We start from the raw sequence: 18,835 nt of genomic DNA, 5'->3' as shown, positions 1-18,835 counted from the left end.
ACCCAATTTAACGGATTTTTATCATTGGAGTAAGTTAGGTGCGTATAAACTATAGATAATGTATGTTGTATACCTGTAATTTATACACATCAATAATTATCTACTCGTAGGTTGTATATAATGGGAAAGTGGTAGAATTTTTACAGCTTTTTACTCAATCATGTTGAGTTTCGAGGTTTTGGTTTCTGTTGCTATTTTTCTAGCGGTTTCGAATGGTTTCATACTGAATCACAAAGTTAATAAGATTGTTCGGAACCAAAAACGGACTGAAGTTAGTGAACCGGCGGATTCCAGTATTGTTTTAACTCACGTAGTAAGTACTTCAGATAGTGATGTATTAAACTATTTCGTTAATTCAAACAAGGCATCAAATGTTATACTTAACACAGCTAAAGTTAAATTTGAACTTGAATTTTAAGAAACCTTAAGCGCTATCTGGTAATACAAATTTTGTATACACTCTAAACTAAACTAATAGAAGCTTCCTATGACAAGTTTTTTTTCAAAATATTAAATTATAGTATTACTTATAATTAGAGTACGGATTTCTAGAGATTTTGCTTTTTGTAAATAATAAAAGCAACGAACCTTTGACATCTAATTTGAACGATTTATGCAAAAACACGTCATTTGACAGATTTTGTTAATGCTTTTTTTGCTTTTTTCTTCTTTTTGTGCTTATTTACTGCTATTTTTGTATGGTTTAACTAGTTTTTTACAAAACAAGCTTTTTAAGTTTTTAAAAATAAACTAATTACTGATTTGACAAAAAATTGCTATATTGTGATATTGAAAGCTTTTGAACGACAAAAACATGTTGAAAAATGTATAAGTATCAATTTACAAATTTAAACTGAGCAAAAAATGTCCAAATGCTGCTGAAGTAGTCTAAAAAAATTAAAAACATTCCAAACTACTGTAGAACCTTTAAAATGCCTTGCAAAGCTTACAAAGCAGCCTAGAAGCTTCTAGAAGCTTCCAAATGCTTTTCAATTTATCTAGAAGCTCTCAAAAGCTTCCGTATGCTTCTAAAGCAGTTTAACAGCTTCCGAAAGTTTCTAAAACCGTCTACAAGGTTTCAAATGCCTTAAAGGCAGTCCAGAAACATCAAAGCTCTTTAAACTGTCCAAACACCTTCCAAATGCTCCTAAAGTAATCTAAAAAGGTTTTAAAACACTACAGAAACTCCAAAATGCTTCTCAAGCTGTCTGAAGCCTTCCAAAACAGTCTAGAAGCTTACAAATGCTTTTCAATTTATCTAGAAGCTCTCAAAAGCTTCCGTATGCTTCTAAAGCAGTTTAGCAGCTTCCAAAAGTTTCTAAAACCGTCTACAAGGTAGTTTCAAATGCCTTAAAGGTAGTCCAGAACCTTCAATGCTCTTTAAACTGTTGAAACACCTTCCAAATGCTCCTAAAGTAGTCTAAAAAGGTTTTAAAACACTACATAAACTCCAAAATGCTTCTCAAGCTGTCTGAAGCCTTCCAAAACAGTCTAGAAGCTTACAAATGCTTTTCAATTTATCTAGAAGCTCTCAAAAGCTTCCGTATGCTTCTAAAGCAGTTTAGCAGCTTCCAAAAGTTTCTAAAACCGTCTACAAGGTAGTTTCAAATGCCTTAAAGGTAGTCCAGAACCTTCAATGCTCTTTAAACTGTTGAAACACCTTCCAAATGCTCCTAAAGTAGTCTAAAAAGGTTTTAAAACACTAAAAAAAACTCCAAAATGCTTCTCAAGCTCTCTAAAGCGTTCCAAAACAGTCTAGAAGCTTACAAATGTGTTTCAATTTATCTAGAAGCTCTCAAAAGCTTCCACATGCTTCTAAAGCAGTTTAGTAACTTCCAAAAGTTTCTAAAACCGTCTACAAGGTTTCAAATGCCTTCCAAAACAGTCTAGAAGCTTCCAAAAGCTTTTAGAACACTCTAAAGGCTTCCATATAATCTACAACTAGTCTAGAAGCTGTCAAAAAATATTATGGCAGTCTAAAAGCTTTCGTATGCTTCTAAAGCAGTTTACCAGCTTCTAAAACCGTCTACAAGGTGGTTTCAAATGCCTTAAAGGCAGTCCAGAATCTTCAAGGCTCTTTAAACTGTTGAAACACCTTCCAAATGCTCCTAAAATAGTCTAAAAAGGTTTTAAAACACTACAGAAACTCCAAAATGCTTCTCAAGCAGTCTAAAGCCTTTCAAAATAGTCTAGAAGCTTCCAAAAGCTTTTAGAATACTCTAAAGACTTCCAAACAAACTTCAACTAGTCTAGAAGCTATTCAAAAATTTCAAGGGAGTCTAAAGGCTTCCGTATGCTTCTAGAGCAGTTTAAAAACTTCCAAAAGTTCAAATTCACATGTCTTAAAAGCAGTCCAGAACCTTCAATGCTCCTAAAGTAGTCTAAAAAGATTTCAAAACACTACAGAAACTCCAAAATGCTTCTAAAGCAGTCGGAAAAATAGTCTTTCAAAATAGTCTAGAAGCTTCCAAAATCATTTAGAACAGTCTAAAACATTCCAAATGCTTTTCAACTAGTCTAGAAGATATTAAAGCAGTTTATAAGCTTACAAATGCTCTCAAGTAGTTCCAACAAATTTTTAAAGTTTTCAAAACAGTCTAAAATCTTTCTTGCTTCTAAAGCATTTTGAAAAAAAATTTGCATCTCTGAAAGAGTTTTGTGCATTTTTGCAGCTTTTTTGAGAAAAATGATTTTGTTTTTTAAGCGCTTTTTTTCACGATTTTTATGCTTTTTAATCCAGACTCTACTTATAATGGCCGAAAACTGCTTTATTTCGTACTGTATCGTAATATACTCTATTACGTTATCGGTTTCAGTCCGGGAATTAATTCATTACATTACTAGTCTGGAAAAGTCAGAACTTTAGGGTTTTTTCCGGACTGAAGTTTTTTTTTCTGCTCTTTTACAAAGACAACGTCCGATGTATGCCATTTGCTAAATAGTTCATACTGTTTCTTGCCTTGAAGATTTAACGGGAATTAGTTTGCCAATTGCTTTTAAAAACTCATCCATTTATGACACTTTTTAGTTTGACTAAGTAAAGTACTCGTCTAGAAATTCTAGACTTTAATCAGCCATTTCCCGGACTTGGAATGTAAATTACTAGTGTACCACACAAACTGTGCTCATATAACTTTTATTTCATACTGTATCGAAATATGCTCTATTACGTAGAGTCAGTCGGTTCAGTCCGGGAAATGATTCATTACGTTACTAGTCCGGAAAAGTAATATAATTTTGGTGTCCAAAATGTATAGCCTAATGATCCACACACTAAAGATCTTCCTTAAAGTCATCCACCGTATAATATACAGGTGTGGTAAATCCAAAACAGACCATAGGAAAACCGTGTAACTGACAGAGAAACGTAGATAATTGCATGCGTGGGACAAAGACAGAAAACGAAAAAAATACCAAGTAGGTCATATTTTCAGTACGCTGTTGCCAAAATCCAATACCGTCGACAAAATTAATTTTGTTCTTGGATTATTCGATAGAAACACCGCCCTCTGTACAAGAAAGCCAAGAAGGTGCATGCCAAAAATTCCAATATGACCGAAATAGTGGTTGACTAATGTCAAGACTTGGGATTACTTGCCAAAGTAATTTTTGTTTGCTATTATATATTGTTGTTTATATGTTTATTGTTCTAGTGAAAGTGTAGTTTGTGTTCATTTTATTGTGTTATCACTATTGTTATTGTTCCTTCATTGTTCTATAATTTATTGTTGGTTTTTTAACTTAAATTCTATTGCCTCTACAATATACCGTCCACTTGTTGTTTGCCAAATTGTAAAAGCAATTTGGTGAAAGGCCCAAAAGTGTCCAGAATGTGTGTCCAGTTTGAGAGCAACAAAGGTTTACTCTGAAGAAACAGGACAGCTTTTAGAAGTTCCATTGGCACATTTACATTTTAAAAGAAAGGTCTTGGTAATAATATAAAACCCATTTACCAGTTTTGCTTACCTAGCTTCAAGGATTTCCAAATTTTCTTTGATTGAGCAGTTTTCACACTAGTTTGTTGTACTTTCCAGGACAAAGGGTTCTAACCAAACTTGCTTTGGCTGGACTTTATTGGATACAAAAAGCCATATCTATACATATCTGGATCAGGAATGAAGCGTTCTTTGATTTTTCACTCACAACTTGCAATCAACTACACGAAAAAATAAAAAAAAACATATTTTCTGCTGCATCTGCATAGGTTTGTGTACAAAACGAAAACGCCGCCATTAAAAGTGACATTCTAGGCTTTCTTGTACAGAGGGCGGTGATAGAAAACATTATAAATCTAGATCTCCATTTTAAATAGGAGGCCATGAAGACACAAACTTTGACATTTGATTAAAAGCTATTTCATAGAATCCGCCGCCGGAGGAAGCCACTTTATTTTTTTCTAAAAATCACATGACCCCTTGATTACAAAATTATACGCAGGCCACGTGATTTTTAGATCATATCGCGTTTAGATCCGAAAGAAAACGACTAATTACTAGTTGTCATTGTTGTTGTCACTATGACATCTATTTTGAATTTAAAATTTGAATATTGTTCACTAAAGTACTAAAAAGTATAGTAAAGTTGCATATTTGTGTTGTTGGTGAGTTTTGTGAGGTGATATAAGAGTGTCAGATTATGAACCAAGAGCAACGTCTAGCAGGTTTAAGTTTCCTAATCCCGAAAGAAACCCCGACTTATTTAAAGGTTATGAAAACCTTGTTGGAAATGATCTAGTTTTTAAACTCTCTCCATGAAAATATTTACCAAGTGAGTATTGTTGAATTACTTTTTTGTTGATAAATAACTTAATAGCTGTTAAATCTTACAATATTGAGGTATAATACTTGCTTATTATTATGATTATCACTGTTACTGCTCTGTTATTGTTTTTTTAACTAAACAAGTATGATATATTGTAATCTTATTTGACAGTTGAAGTATGCCACAATAGGGAGGGGTTGCAATGCAATAGCAGTTCGTGAGTTCGATCAGTAAACGAAAAACAATTATTATTATTCTTAAGTTTTAAAACAAATTACACAGAAACCGAACTAAATATGTTATAAAAGTAAATGGAAATGTTTAGGAATGTTCTAATAACAAAGTTATTTAAATAATTATAATTTAGTCAACACTAAGGGAAAATTATGGCCTACTTAAAATTTTTGGAAGTTTTTTGTCTTTGTCACGCGCATGCCATCATTTATATGTGTCTCTGTCCGTTACACGGTTGTCCTATGGTCGGTTTTTGTTTTACCACAGAAAATATCGCCGATATTCAGTTTGGGTTTAGAAACGGTGTAAGTGGTACAATATCTTGATGCAGCGATGTCTTGATGTCAACCAAAAGGTCTACACCTGCTTTATTGACTATAACAAAGCATTTGATAAAGTGAAACACAAACAACTAATAGAAGCTCTGGAATAAACAAATTTCAACAAAAGAGATATACAAATAATTGTGAACCTGTATTTAAACCAAAGTGCGTCTGTCCGCGTCCAATCAAGACAAAGATCTGTTGTTTCGCCATGGAAATTTTCACCAAAATCCTCAAAAATGAAGAGGGTGAACTGAACAATTTGCGCTATGCGGACGATACAGTACTTCTCGCCTTCTAGCATTCAAGATATGGACATACCGTAGGATGTTGACAATACCATGGACAGGACATGTTACAATCATAGAGGTCCTAAGAAGAATAAAGAAAGGCGTGAAGATTCTACATGAAGTTCTTCTTCTTCTTCTTTTTATTGATATTTAAGATCTCGCGATCTGTTAGTTTTGCAGGTTCCTCTGGATCAGATCCTCGGAACTGGACTGCCAGCTGTCCTTCCATCTCTTAGGTGGTCTTCCGGATGCTCTTTTCCCTATTGGTTTCCCTTCAAGTGCGATGCGTGGCAGCCTTCCTTCTTACATTCTTCTCACGTGAGCGTACCAATATCTTTTTCTTTGTCTCTCCCATCTTTCGATGTCTTGCACCCCACATTGTTTCCTACTGTCAGTGTTCCTAATTCGGTCTATTCTTGTTTTTCCCTTTATTGTCCTGAGCGTTTTCATTGCGGTTTCTTCTCTGGTTTCTATTCCGTATGTCATGATTGGCCTGATACAAATCTTATAGTTCCCGACCTTGCTATTCTTTCGCATGTATTCGTTCGCCCATATTATCTGCCTTAAGCAGCCCGACATGGCAATCACTTTGTTGATCTGGCTTCTTAAGTCCTTCAGTGGGTCGTGATAACTCGATAGCTCTCTACCCAGATATGTGAATTGTGATACTTGCTCGATGATTTTGTTCTGAACTTGAACCAGCTTACCTCTTATGATCTTTAGCAAAAGTTATGCTATTCGTTTTTTCTATAGATATGGCGATGTTCATCGATCTGGCAGAATTTGTGTAGTTGTCTCTGTAGATCGTCCTCCGTTTCTGCGAGAATAGCTGCATCATCGGCGTAGCATACCATGCTGATTCTTTTATTCTATCCCTACTTAGTTAAAAAGAGAAAACTACAATATCTCGGACACGTTATGAGATTCTGCAACTGATAATTCAGGGGAAGATCGTGGAAAAGATGTCTGTTGGAAGGAAAAGAATATCCTGGCTTAATAATTTACTAGAATGGTTGGGCGTCACGTCCTACAACCTATTCAAAGTCGCAGTTCTCAAAGTAAAAATAGCAAACATGATAGCCAAGTGGTTTAAGTCACTTGTTGTATCTATTATTTTTCGCATAGTTTCCTATAAAGCTCAAACAGAGAGATGACAATAATACCTTTACAAAACTGTCACTAAAATTGGTGTTATAAGACGTTTGAACATAAATTATATTATTTGCCATTTTTAAGTAGGTACCAATTATTATACTTAATTATAGCTTTAATTGCCTTTAGTTAACTAACTAGTTTATTAAAAATTGATAGTAATTCATATTGATAATTTTACTGTTTTCGTCTTTCTCATGTATAATTACTAGTTTAAAAGTCCCGTTATCACTAAAACGTTTATAAAAAATTTTTTTTGGTATTCAAAGTGCATCGCTATTTTATCAAGCTATGCACTTACCACCATAATTATTACTACGGTTAATGATGTAGAAAAATATGTTTACGCCTAATTTTAGATAATAAACAAGCGGAAATATTTAAAACAAAATTTTTTCAGCTGTTTAGGCATGGAAACCGAACCCCAGAATTATCGGAACTGTATCCATTAGATCCCTACTTAAACTACTCTTACTATCCTCTAACTCATGGACAATTAACAACGGTAGAGTGCATTCTAAGCTTTAAACATTAAAATAAAATTACAAAACTAGGCAGGAAAACAAAAAGAATACTCAATTGGGACTGCCTTAAGGCAACGATACGACACATTTTTGGGTCAGTACTATGTCCCGGATCTTGTGGATGCACGCAGTACCGACAGGAATAGAACCAAAATGTCACTAATGTTGGTACTGGCAAGTTTGTTCCCGCCCAAATGTTCTGAAGTATGGAACCCAGCACTCTACTGGCAACCAGTTCCTTACAATTATGTTCCAGGTGAGTTGGTGTCTCAGATTCCAGTCCTATGTGTCCTGAATAATTTTTTGTTAATAACCATTTTTACCTTATTGTTTTGCGGATACAATGCTTTCTTGGTGCTGGCAAGTAAATTTTCATATGATCCAGTATATAACTACCATAGATTTATCTACTCCACAGATTAGAAGAGTTAGTAAGAAGAATGATTCTGCCACAGTAGGCATACTTTTCCTTTGGTAACCCCCTTTCCCCCTTTATTTTTTAAGAATTCGCACCCAGGAAGTGATTAAGAGAATTTAGTAAGGTTGAGTCCAGATCTCCAAATCCTTGACCAGACTGAACTGACTAATGTTCTCTCTTCTCTTTTCTATATCTTACGTCCTCCAAATTTCAACATTTCTACTATAACATTGGCTTCTTCTGGGCATTTATCATGTGCAGAGCTGTTCTTATTTCGTCCAGGGATAATTCTGAAAGATCTTGTTGCATCTTCTAGGTTCGTTTGCTACAACTAGTGATTTTGTCTTGTTTATCGCAATCAACATATTGTAGCGTTTCGCTGTCAGGAAGAATTGATGAAGTAGTCTCTGCAGCTCATCTTCGTTTTCTGATATAATTACTGCGTCATCCGCGTAGCACAGTATTGTTATTTCTCCTTTGTTAGTTCTGTAACTATGCCCCGCGTTTTTAACGTTTTTTATTATTTCGTTCATGATTCCTTACTCGAGTGATTCCTAGGTGCGTATTCTTGAAACAAGGAAAAGGAGTTATCAAGAGAAAGGTATATAGAATGTAACAGGCACCTGCCATTGTTAGCTTCTTCTGCCACATTATATCAACACTTCTCTTCGGAATTCTGATCTCTGCTTTCAAGAATTAGAGCTCTGGATGTTTTTGGTTAACACGAAAAGAGCAGTTTCTGTTAATCTGCCCGCACTGTAAGCGTGTTGTCCGGGGTGCAAAGGCACCCTATCCAGTATCTCGGTTCTAATATAATTATCTATCATCTTCTCTAATGTCTTCGTGCGTTTCCAGTAAGAGGAAAGCTCGTTACTCTTCATCCTTTGTGTAACTTTCATCTATTCTTCTGAGTCTCATAGGACCTTGCTCTCTGCCTCTCGCCATGGACTTGTGCAGTCTCAGACTGAGATGATGGTCTCACAAAAGCTCCTGAAACTGTTTCTCTTGGCTTTCCTTTTTTCTTTAGTGTAGTTTGTCAGAGTAATAAATGTGAACTTCGCTCTACCTTTTTCGTTCCCTGCCTGTAAGTTCATCCAGTTGATGCTCACTGTATTTGAAAGATGTTGGGTTATTGTTGTGAGCAGCTTCATAATGGTGTTGAGCAGTCTTATGCTATTTCTTTCCTACCTTCTTGTAGATACAGATTGTAATGCTAGATCTTTATTCCTGAAGTACTTCTCCTGTGGACATAACTGGGACTTCGTTTTCTGATATAATTACTGCGTCAACAAACAAACAAAGCGTTAACGTTTTTTATTATTTCGTTCATGATTAGGTTAAAGAGTACCGGGCTTAGAGAGTCTCCCTGTCTTATTCCTGTTGATATGGGCACTTCATGGGTCAGGCTGTTGTTCACAAGTATTCTGGTTGTTGTATTAGTGTACAAGTTTTCAATAGTTGTAACTATTTCTTCCGGAATGCTGCCCCGTCTCAATATAGTTGTGATGTCATTTAGCCTCATTCGATCAAACGCTTTGCTCAGATCTATGAAGCACATATTTCTCGTATTCGATTGATTTCTCGACTATTTGTCGAATGATGAATACGGCGTCTGTGGTAGACCTGTTTTTCCTGAATCCCTGTTGTTCTTCCATTATGGGTATTTCTTCTGAGATGATACCGCATATGATTTTCGTGAATAGTTTCATCACAGCGCTTAGGAGAGTTATTCCTCTGTAGTTTCCTGGTTGTTTTTTGTCGCTAGAAGATAGGGATAGTAATGCTTTTCTTCCACTCCGTTGGTGTAGTTGTTTCATTTCCCAATATCATTGGAAGAAATATTGGAAAATTCTGCTTTTTTCAATACAATAGTACATACTTTGTAATGAACAGCATCTTTTAATATTCTCTATTTTTTCGACTATAATATTATTCCTAACATGTTCATGGTTTTACTTTTATTGGTTGAAATTTCTAATTGGAAGTTTGTTGATATATTTCTTGAAAGCATGCAGATTGGAATTTAACAAAAGTCATCTCTACAAAATGAATGTAATATCATGATATCGATTAAATTCTCATCTGCTTCTTTAAAAAACTTGTACAATTAAGGTCATCCGGGAGTTTTTGAACATATTGCATGTTGTTATTAATGAAAACAGTTTAAAACTTTGATTACTTCATACTTTAGGAGTTAAAACTATTGATCGATCAAACTTTCAGAGAAATATGATTCAGTCCTCTATGGAATATCCTGCCCATACTATCTCGAGCTGTATGAGGAGTTACACACAACACCGGACGTTTTAGCCGAATATGCTGAGTACCAAGATCAGTTCGACTACATTGCCGAAAATTCCGGATTAAACGTTACTATAATTCAAAACGTGTATGATCTGTATTTCGGCTTGTCAACTGAAGAAGAATACGGACTGGAACTACCCGAGTGGACTCAAAAAGTTTGGCCGGACCTAATCAACGAAATCTCTTTTAAACAGTACGATATCTACACGAAAACTTTGCCACTCAAAAAAATGGCTGCAGGTAAGTGAACTAAAATCACAGTCACATTGATTTCTAACACAGTGATCTGGGCATAGGATATTACATCCAAAAAATGATTGAAGACACAGAGAAGCTGATCAACAATGAAAACAACAGCACTAAAATATACCTTTACTCCGCTCACGAAAATAACATAGGACAACTGTTTGCTACTTTGGATTTGTTCGAATATCCCCATATACCCACTTACGGGTCTTATGTACTGTTTGAAGTACATTACATAAATGAAACTTACGGAATTAAGGTAAGGTCTTCCAAAAACCTCTCCCAGTTTCTTTACTCCAGGCCACTTAAAGTCCAAACTAATAATCTAGCCTTTGTCGAGATTTTTATAAAATATTTTCCGTTGACAATTCTATTTACTTGGGTTTCCGGGAGTGCCGCACTAAATTAAACAACGGAATTACGAGAACAGGAAAAAGGAATTTATGTTGTTTCTTCATGCGGTTTGTTTCGATATAAATTGTTATACCACGGGGGTTGTGAGCTGAATTCTCAATAGACACAATTTCTCACATTTTTTTTAAGAGAATATGGAACTTTATTAGATCGCAGAAAAAGTTAACGAACAAATCGCGGTCGAAATCAGAAAATCACAAACAATGATGAGCTGATGACAGAACTATCACACAGTTATGTCCACAGGAGAAGTACCCCAGAAATAAAGATCTAGCATTACAATCTTGATCTACAAGAAGGTAGGAAAGTAATACCCAAGGAACTATCACGGCATAAGACTGCTCAACACCGTCGTGAAGCTGCTCACAACAATAACCCAACATCTTTCAAATACAGTGAGCATCAACTGGATGAACTTACAGGCAGGGAACGAAAATGGTAGAGCGAAGTTCACATTTGTTACTCTGACAAACTACAGTAAAGAAATAAGGAAAGCCAAGAGAAACAGTTTGAAGAGCTTTTGTGAGACCATCATCTCAGTCTGAGACTGCACAAGTCCATGGCGAGAGGCAGAGAGCAGGGTCTTATGAGACTCAGAAGAATAGATGAAAGTTACACAAAGGATGAAGAGTAACGAGCTTTCCTCTTACTGGAAACGCACGAAGACATTAGAGAAGATGATTATATTAGAACCGAGATACTGGATAGGGTGCCTTTGCACCCCGGACAACACGCTTACAGTGCCGGCAGATTAACAGAAACTGCTCTTGTCGTGTTAACCGAACACATCCAGAGCTCTAATTCTTGAAAGCAGAGATCAGAATTCCGACGAGAAGTGTTGATATAATGTGGCAGAAGAAGCTAACAATGGCAAGTGCCTGTCACATTCTATATCTTTCTCTTGATAACTCCTTTCCCTTGTTTCAAGAATACGCACCCAGGAATCACTCGACTAGAAATAAATGGCTATATAGCTAGAGACCACCAGAATATGGTGGGATTGAGAATTAATTCATCCAAAACCACAATGGTACGTTTCACCAGGAGAATACGACTTCAGCACCTGAGGAACATCTGCCTTAACGGCGAAGGCGGCAAAAGGTCAAGTATCTAGGACTCACCCCAGAGGAAAACTTATCTGGAATCGTCATATAGAAAATATCGCCAACAAGGCAAAATCATCACTAATGGTGTGAAACATTGCGGGAAAAACGTGGGGTTGTAACCCATCAGTACTGCGATGGTTGTACACCATGATATGATGACTTATAATCACCTACGGTGCAGCAGCGTGCTTCTGCACGACTTGCATGTTTTGCATAACAGGAGTAATGAGATCTACTTCAACAGCAGCACTAGAGGTCATTCTGGACCTCACTCCTTTCCACATCATGGTGAGGAGACCTGCTTGGGAGTACATCTCAGGTTGGATAGGGCCGGATTTAAAAGGAAAGCACACAGAGCAAGGGAGACACTACCCACTTGTAGCCCACATCTCGCCGATCTCCCAACTGGACGAAATCATCAGGAAGTTGAGTTTATATATTCAGATAGACAGATGGGAAAGGACAAAAAGCTTCTGGGTCACGTCATGAGAGGCGAGTGTTATAGGATCCTCTGTCTGATAATAGAGGAAAAGATCAAAGGAAGATGATGATGACTGATGGCTGAAAGATCTACTCAGATGACTTGGCCGGACATCCATTAAAATTTTGCATACCTACGGTTTCTCGCCCAATAATAGCCAATTCCTCCTAAGAAGAAGAAGAGCATCAACCAAAACAACAAGGCTTTAGGCAGAATAGATCAACAATCGACGCTATAACCATACTGCGACAAGTCATCCATATAATTCATATATCAGGCAAGGAAATAGCCTGAGTACGATATTCTTCAACTTGCTAATGGACCGCATCGTTAACCAGGTGAACGGCGTAAGACTAGGTTACACAATGGGACAAACCGAGTTCAAAATATTGTGCTATGCAGACGATGCGGTTCTCATGGCAGAAAATTACCACAACCGGTAGCGAATGATAGTTGAGCTAAACCAGGCCGCAAAAAAATATAACATGAGTATCTTCTCTTCTTCTTACGTTAGTGTTTTCATCAATGATTAGCCAGGAGCAGTTGGGATGCTGAAGACAAGCTTTCATACCATCTTTAGGTGGTCTTCCAAAAGGTGGAGATGTATTTGATTTTTTCTCTTTCACAATCATTGCCAGCCGATCATCTGGCATTCTGTCTACGTGTTCTATCCATTCTCTTGTTCGGTTTCTTGCCCATCTTACTACATCTTGGATCTCACATATTTCCCTTATTTCTCTTCCGGTCAAATAGCGTATGTCCTGTTATTGATCTTAGTGTTCGCATTTCTGTTGTTCTTAAAAGTCACAAGTTTTGTATATTCTGACCTTACTCCTAGTGCTCATATGTTTATTCCGCCAGATTAAACCTCTCAGATATCCAGATATTAATGATGCTTTTGCTGTTTGGGATTTTACTTCATCCTTTAGGTTCCTATTACTTGTTATGTTTGCCATGCAAGTTGGCACTAAACAACCAAGCAAGGAATAAGGTAAATACCTGGGATAACAGCTTCAAAACACAAGCAAATAAAGCAAAAAGAGTGTCAGGCTGTCTACATAATACTATTTGACCAAACAAGCTCATGTCGATAAGCAGCAAGGCTAGGATCTACAGAACAGTAGTGAGGCCCATCCTCACCTACGCCGTTGAAACGAGAGCAGACACCGACAGGACGAAAAGAACACTACGAACGACCGAAATGAGGACCTTACGAGGGATCGTAAACGTCACACTGAGGGACAGGTAGCGAAGCAATGAGATCCGGATGCGATAGGATGCCAGATGTTGTCAGATGGACACGAGGAAGAAGAAGAGAGCATGTGGACAGGATTGGGAAACGATAAACTCAAAAAGATGAGCTGAGTCCTGGACTTCATAAAAACAGGACATATCAAGAAGAAGAAGAAGTGCATTTTACCACACATAATCAGGAAAATACTTCGATGGGATTACGTTAAGAAATACGGCAAAATTTACCCAAAAAAACAACATTTCCGAGGGAAAACTCTCGAAGAATGTGGCTCAAATTACCTTTCATACAGTTTTGATATTGCCTTATTAAATTCCGTGAGGTAAGCTGTTGTTCCTTGAAAATTTTATATAAAATCAGGCAACACAACCGCGAACTTAATTAGTTTAACGTCCCTATTTTACGCCCCTTATAATTATCCCGACCGTCACATCATTTTTTATTTTGTATATATCCGGCGCGGGATTTCCAGTTTGCAATTTTCGCTTATCGCATTCATCCTGTCTATCCCGGTTTGTCGGCCGTATTGATTTTAACGTTCCAGCATTGTACTAGTTCCATTTCCCTCAAATATTATTGCGGTAAGTGAATTTTCTTTCCAATTTACAGTTGTTTAAATCCAATTTGGATGCGAACTCAATAACAAAAACGGGAGGCAGGAGCAATTGAACAGATTGGATAACGGTTTTGTATTCGGAACGGTAGCGCGCATTTTGTCCGAATAGTAATTGGGGATTTGCGGTAAAACCGAAACAAAATAAAATATTTTTGTTGTCAAATCCTTTTATTACTATCAAAGTGAGTGCAACAGTTAAAATGCAGCGCAGTTCCTTACTGTGTAAGTAAAATTCAGTGTGACAGGAAAGTTTACCAATTTTACCAATAAATTCCAGTATGACCATTAAATTTACGGGTCTAATAGCAACTATAGACCAGAGGAAACCCTGGATGACTGAAGAGATACTAAAATTAATGGATGAAAGAAGGAAGACCAAAATAAATAATGACATGAACAAGCATAGATCCGTGAAAAACCAGAACACAAGTTCAAAGAGATTGAAATAGTTCAATCAAAACAAGACCAAATAATTGTAGACTGAATTGTTCTCAGACACAAGAACAGAACAACAAATAACAAACGACATAACATCCTTTTAAACGAAGTTGAGGCAGCAAAACCAGAAACTCTGTGAAGAACAGATATCGCTCACACAGTTTGGTTTTATGAAGGGACTTGGAACAAGAGATATCATTTTCAGTGTATGTTCCAGCGTTGCAGGAATATCAATTTTGTGAGGTGTATGTTTGTTTCATTGCAAAAGTTCAACACAACAAAATGATGGAATTTCAGGAAGCCCTAGAAGAACGCAACGTGGGCGTTAAGGTAAATCTCTCCTCTTTTCTTCTGATTGCAGATAACATGGAGAATTTGTGGGATAAGCTTGGGACTGTCGGAGAATGCAGTAAGAACATGGGCCTCAATATCAACACCTAAATTCATGATTTATCGAAATTCTTCAACACCTAAACACTAAATTCCTGATAATTCTTCGAAAGCCACAAGAATTTCAAAACTCAAGCTTAACATATGAGAATCAACCAATAGAGCGATTAAATAAATTTAATTATCTAGGAACGTGGCTGTGTGAAAATTGGAAATCAGATGCAGGATTGAAAATGCCCGCAGTGCGTTCATAAAATTCAAAAAGTGCTCACAAATACTGCTTTCGATCTTGGCATGAGAATTAGATTTGTCAAATGCTATGTCTGGACAGTGTTGCTTTATGGCATGGAGGAATAGGTACTGAAAGTGAGCACTATGAGCAAGCTGGAAGCATTCGGGAAAGAGAGGAATCGGCAGGAAAAAGATGTCATGCCTCCGCAACGTTAGGCAGTGGACAGGCCTGATGACAATGCAAGAACTAATGCATACCATATGTAATAAGGAAGAGTGGACCAATGTGATCGCAAACATCCATTAATGGACACGCAGCAGAAGAAGAAGAAGTAGACTTGACGGCAAAGAACTACGCATAACTAAGAACTTATACTGAAACCAGTCAGCTTTCGCTAGAATACTAAAACAGAGGAAGTGTGCAAATCTTAATAGGAGTAAGCCAGGGATGTATATCCTCTGATATTCAACATGTACTCAGAGGCAATTTTCCAAGAAGCCCAAGAATACACAGAAGCAGAAGTTCTATTAAGTGGCGAACGAATAAACAATTTTAGATATGCCGATGACACCGTCATATTTGCAGATACTGCACAGGGACTGCAGCTTTTATTGGACAGGGTAGTTAAAGGTAAAAGTCATGGTAATTAGTAAAGAAAGAATTGGAGAAGTACAGTTCAGTTTAGAGTGTCATATTTCGCACAGTACTAAATGACCCAAAGAAGAATGAAGATGAAAAAGCAAGAAAAGCTGTCAATCAGATGTCCAAATTATTAACGACACATAATTTAAATTTAAAACTAAAACCCAAACTGTTTCGATGCTACGTATTCTCCATCTTGTTATACGGAGTAGAGTCTTGGACCTTAATAGGGGCAACAGCAAAAAAACTGGAATCATTCGAGTGGTGGACATATAGAAAAATCCTCAACATCTCATGGGTGGAAAAAATATCAAACTCCCGAATACTCCAAAAAGTAAATAAAGAAAAAGAAATAAAATACAGAGTAAAACGTAAGAATAATAAACGGGACACATCAAGAGAAACAAAAATAAATGCAAACTACTAAAATGTATCTTACAGGAAAAAGAGAAGCAATGGAAGAATACGAATATCCTGGCTAAAGAAGTTTGAATCATTCAGCATAGGACCATTCAGTGTAGCAACAAATAAAATTATGACAGCTAGAATGAAACACTAGAAGCAAATTAGGTAACTAATCCGGTGGATGAATTCAGATCTGACAACACTGCTCCGGAGTTTTTGTCTACTTTTTATTAGGTTTTCTGTTTTTGTCTCGCGCATACAATTATCAATGTTTCTCCGTCAGTTACACGGTTTTCTTATAGTCGCTTTTTCTTAACCTACACTTGTATATGAAAAATATAGGCCTGACTTGTTTTTGCCATATCCATTGTTGTAAACTAGTTTTTGTTCAAAAATTGGTTTAAAGTTCTTCCAGATTTTTATCTTTCCCTAGAAAAAAATATAGTACACCGTCTCTAGGACCATTAATTAGAATTGACATTAAATTTTGCATTGCATTTAAATTTCAGGTTTATTACCAGAACTACAACGATACATCCACAACACCAAAACTATTAAAACTTCCATCTTGTGAGGAGTTTTGCCCTTTCGACCAATTCAAGTTATCGGTAGCGGAGTACTTACCAGAACCAGGTCTGTGCGAAGACCAAATTGTAGGTAGCAATAGGTAATCATTTATTTGTTACTGTATTAAAGTGCAAATAAAATCGGATTTCAATTAGAACGACGTTTCATTAAGAACTCCAAGCCAAACTTTGTATTGTTTGGGATGATCCATTAATTACTAATGAATTTGGGTAATAAAACTCGCTGGCGGTCGATTTAATTTAGAAATGTTTGGGACACCTTTCCAGTTTAATGAATAAAATCGATAAACCTTTCGAATACAAAGTTTGCGCGACGTAGAGTAAATTTTAGGTCCTTTTTTGATTACGGTTTACCCTCCTGAATTTTGTAAATCAATATTTAATTCCTTCTGGTTAAATAAGTATCATAGATGATATTATATGCAAATAAACGGTGATTTTTGTGTACACTTTCAAGTTTTTTGAGCTATTTGTATGCAAACTAAGATAAAACATTGTGTCAATTAGCTTCTTTAGTTATGCAAGAAAATGACAAGTAAAAACTTATTCTTTTTTAATGTTTTAATTAATTATTTTGGCGCCCCAAAAGCTGAATAAAATTTAGTCAATCTTGATATGCAATTTTAAATGAAGTAAAAAAAAAGTTTACCTACGACCTCAGTGAAAATAGCTAATTACGCAAAACTATCGCTCTAATGCTGAGAAATATTGATTTTGTTTACATTTCTTCCTTTATCGTTCCAATACGTTAAAAATATACTTTTTTAATGAAAAGTTACTCTGAATTATATGAATTGCGAAAGCAGGACTTTCCATTTGGTCGTAGGTAAAGTATAGTACGTCACACGTGCTTTAAGGCATTTTACGCACTCATGATATTACACCTAACTTATTCCATATCGTGCGTAAAATGCTTCTTACTGCACTAGTTACGTAATATATTATTACATCTGTCCAAATTAGTCACTTTTTTTGACTAATGTAGTTTAATCGTTGAAAATATGGTAAATTAAATTTAAGCAGTTGCCACAGTTGAAATTGTTGTCAAAACAGTCAAGTGACCCTAAAAATGGTTTGAACTGTAACAATTTTCTTAATCAAATTTAGACAGTTGCAAAAACTGAAATTGCAAAATACATCTCACGTGACGTTCAGAATGCAATTCTGAGCTTGCAACACTGTAAAGCCCACTTGACACCTGTCAAAACAGTCACGTGACCATAAAACATAGTTAGAACTGTAAAAATTGGCCAAATCGGATTATTTAGACAAAAGCAAAAGCTAAAATTGTAAACTACACGTCCGGGGATGTTAAGAATGAAATTCTGAGCTTGCAACACTGTAAAGGCTAGTTCAGAAGTGTCAAAATTAGTGTCACGTGACTTTAAAAATTTGGTTAGTTAAATTTAGACAGTTGGAAAAGTTGAAACAGTAAACTATACGTCACGGGACGTTGAGAATGCAATTCTGAGCTTGCAACACTGTAAATGCCAGTTAACACCTGCCAAAACAGTCACGTGACCATAAAACATAGTTTGAACTGTAAAAATTAGCTAAATAAAAATTATTTTGGCAGTAGTATAAGCTGAAATTGAAAACTACACGTCCCGTGACGTTGAGAATGAAATTCTGAGCTTGCAACACTGTAGAGGCTAGTTGAGAAATGTCAAAACTAATCACATGACCTTTGAAATGTAGTTTAAGTGTAAAAAATTTGCTAAATCAAATTTAGACAATTGCAAAAGCTGAAATTGAAAAAAAATACATCTCACGTGACGTTGATAATGCAACTCTGAGCTTGCACAAGTATAAGGCTGGTTGACACCTGTCAAAATTAGTCACATGAATTTTTAAATGGAGCTAAATCATTGAAAATTTGGTAAATTAAATTTAGGCAGCTGCAAAAGTTGAAATTGTAACAGAGATGTCACGTGACTTTGAAAATGCAATTTTTGAGCTTGCAACACTGTAAATGCCAGGTGACATTTGTCAAAACAGTCACGTGACTTTACAAAATAGT

The 18,835-nt window shown here is 36.1% G+C and overlaps 2 protein-coding genes across 3 annotated transcripts in view; one reads left to right on the top strand and one right to left on the bottom strand.

Moving 5' to 3' along the window:
• LOC145725449 (nephrin-like) overlaps nt 1-18,835 on the bottom strand; it is a 378,014-nt gene that overhangs the window by 84,138 nt on the left and 275,041 nt on the right. The gene's annotated exons all lie outside the window — the stretch shown is intronic.
• On the top strand, nt 83-16,952 carry LOC145725451 (venom acid phosphatase Acph-1-like). The gene is made up of 6 exons (XM_081974217.1): nt 83-313; nt 7,161-7,265; nt 7,315-7,540; nt 9,926-10,246; nt 10,303-10,511; nt 16,738-16,952. The coding sequence occupies exons 1-6, from the start codon at nt 161-163 to the stop codon at nt 16,897-16,899; spliced, it is 1,176 nt and encodes a 391-aa protein (XP_081830343.1). The 5' UTR covers nt 83-160; the 3' UTR covers nt 16,900-16,952.

Source organism: Ips typographus, linkage group LG2 (assembly GCF_016097725.1).
Source record: "Ips typographus isolate SLU linkage group LG2, UJ_Ityp_2.0, whole genome shotgun sequence".
NCBI lineage: Eukaryota > Metazoa > Arthropoda > Insecta > Coleoptera > Curculionidae > Ips > Ips typographus.
The sequence above is the reverse complement of the archived record's forward strand: the minus strand, read 5'-3'. Positions and strand labels throughout refer to the sequence as shown.

Bases quoted from the DNA above. Each gene is read 5' to 3' on its own strand.
- LOC145725451 (XM_081974217.1), top strand. From the start codon at position 161: ATGTTGAGTTTCGAGGTTTTGGTTTCTGTTGCTATTTTTCTAGCGGTT. The intron at 7,266-7,314 runs GTAGAGTGCATT...TTACAAAACTAG, and splicing joins CTCATGGACAATTAACAACG to GCAGGAAAACAAAAAGAATA. The intron at 10,512-16,737 runs GTAAGGTCTTCC...TTTAAATTTCAG, and splicing joins ATGAAACTTACGGAATTAAG to GTTTATTACCAGAACTACAA.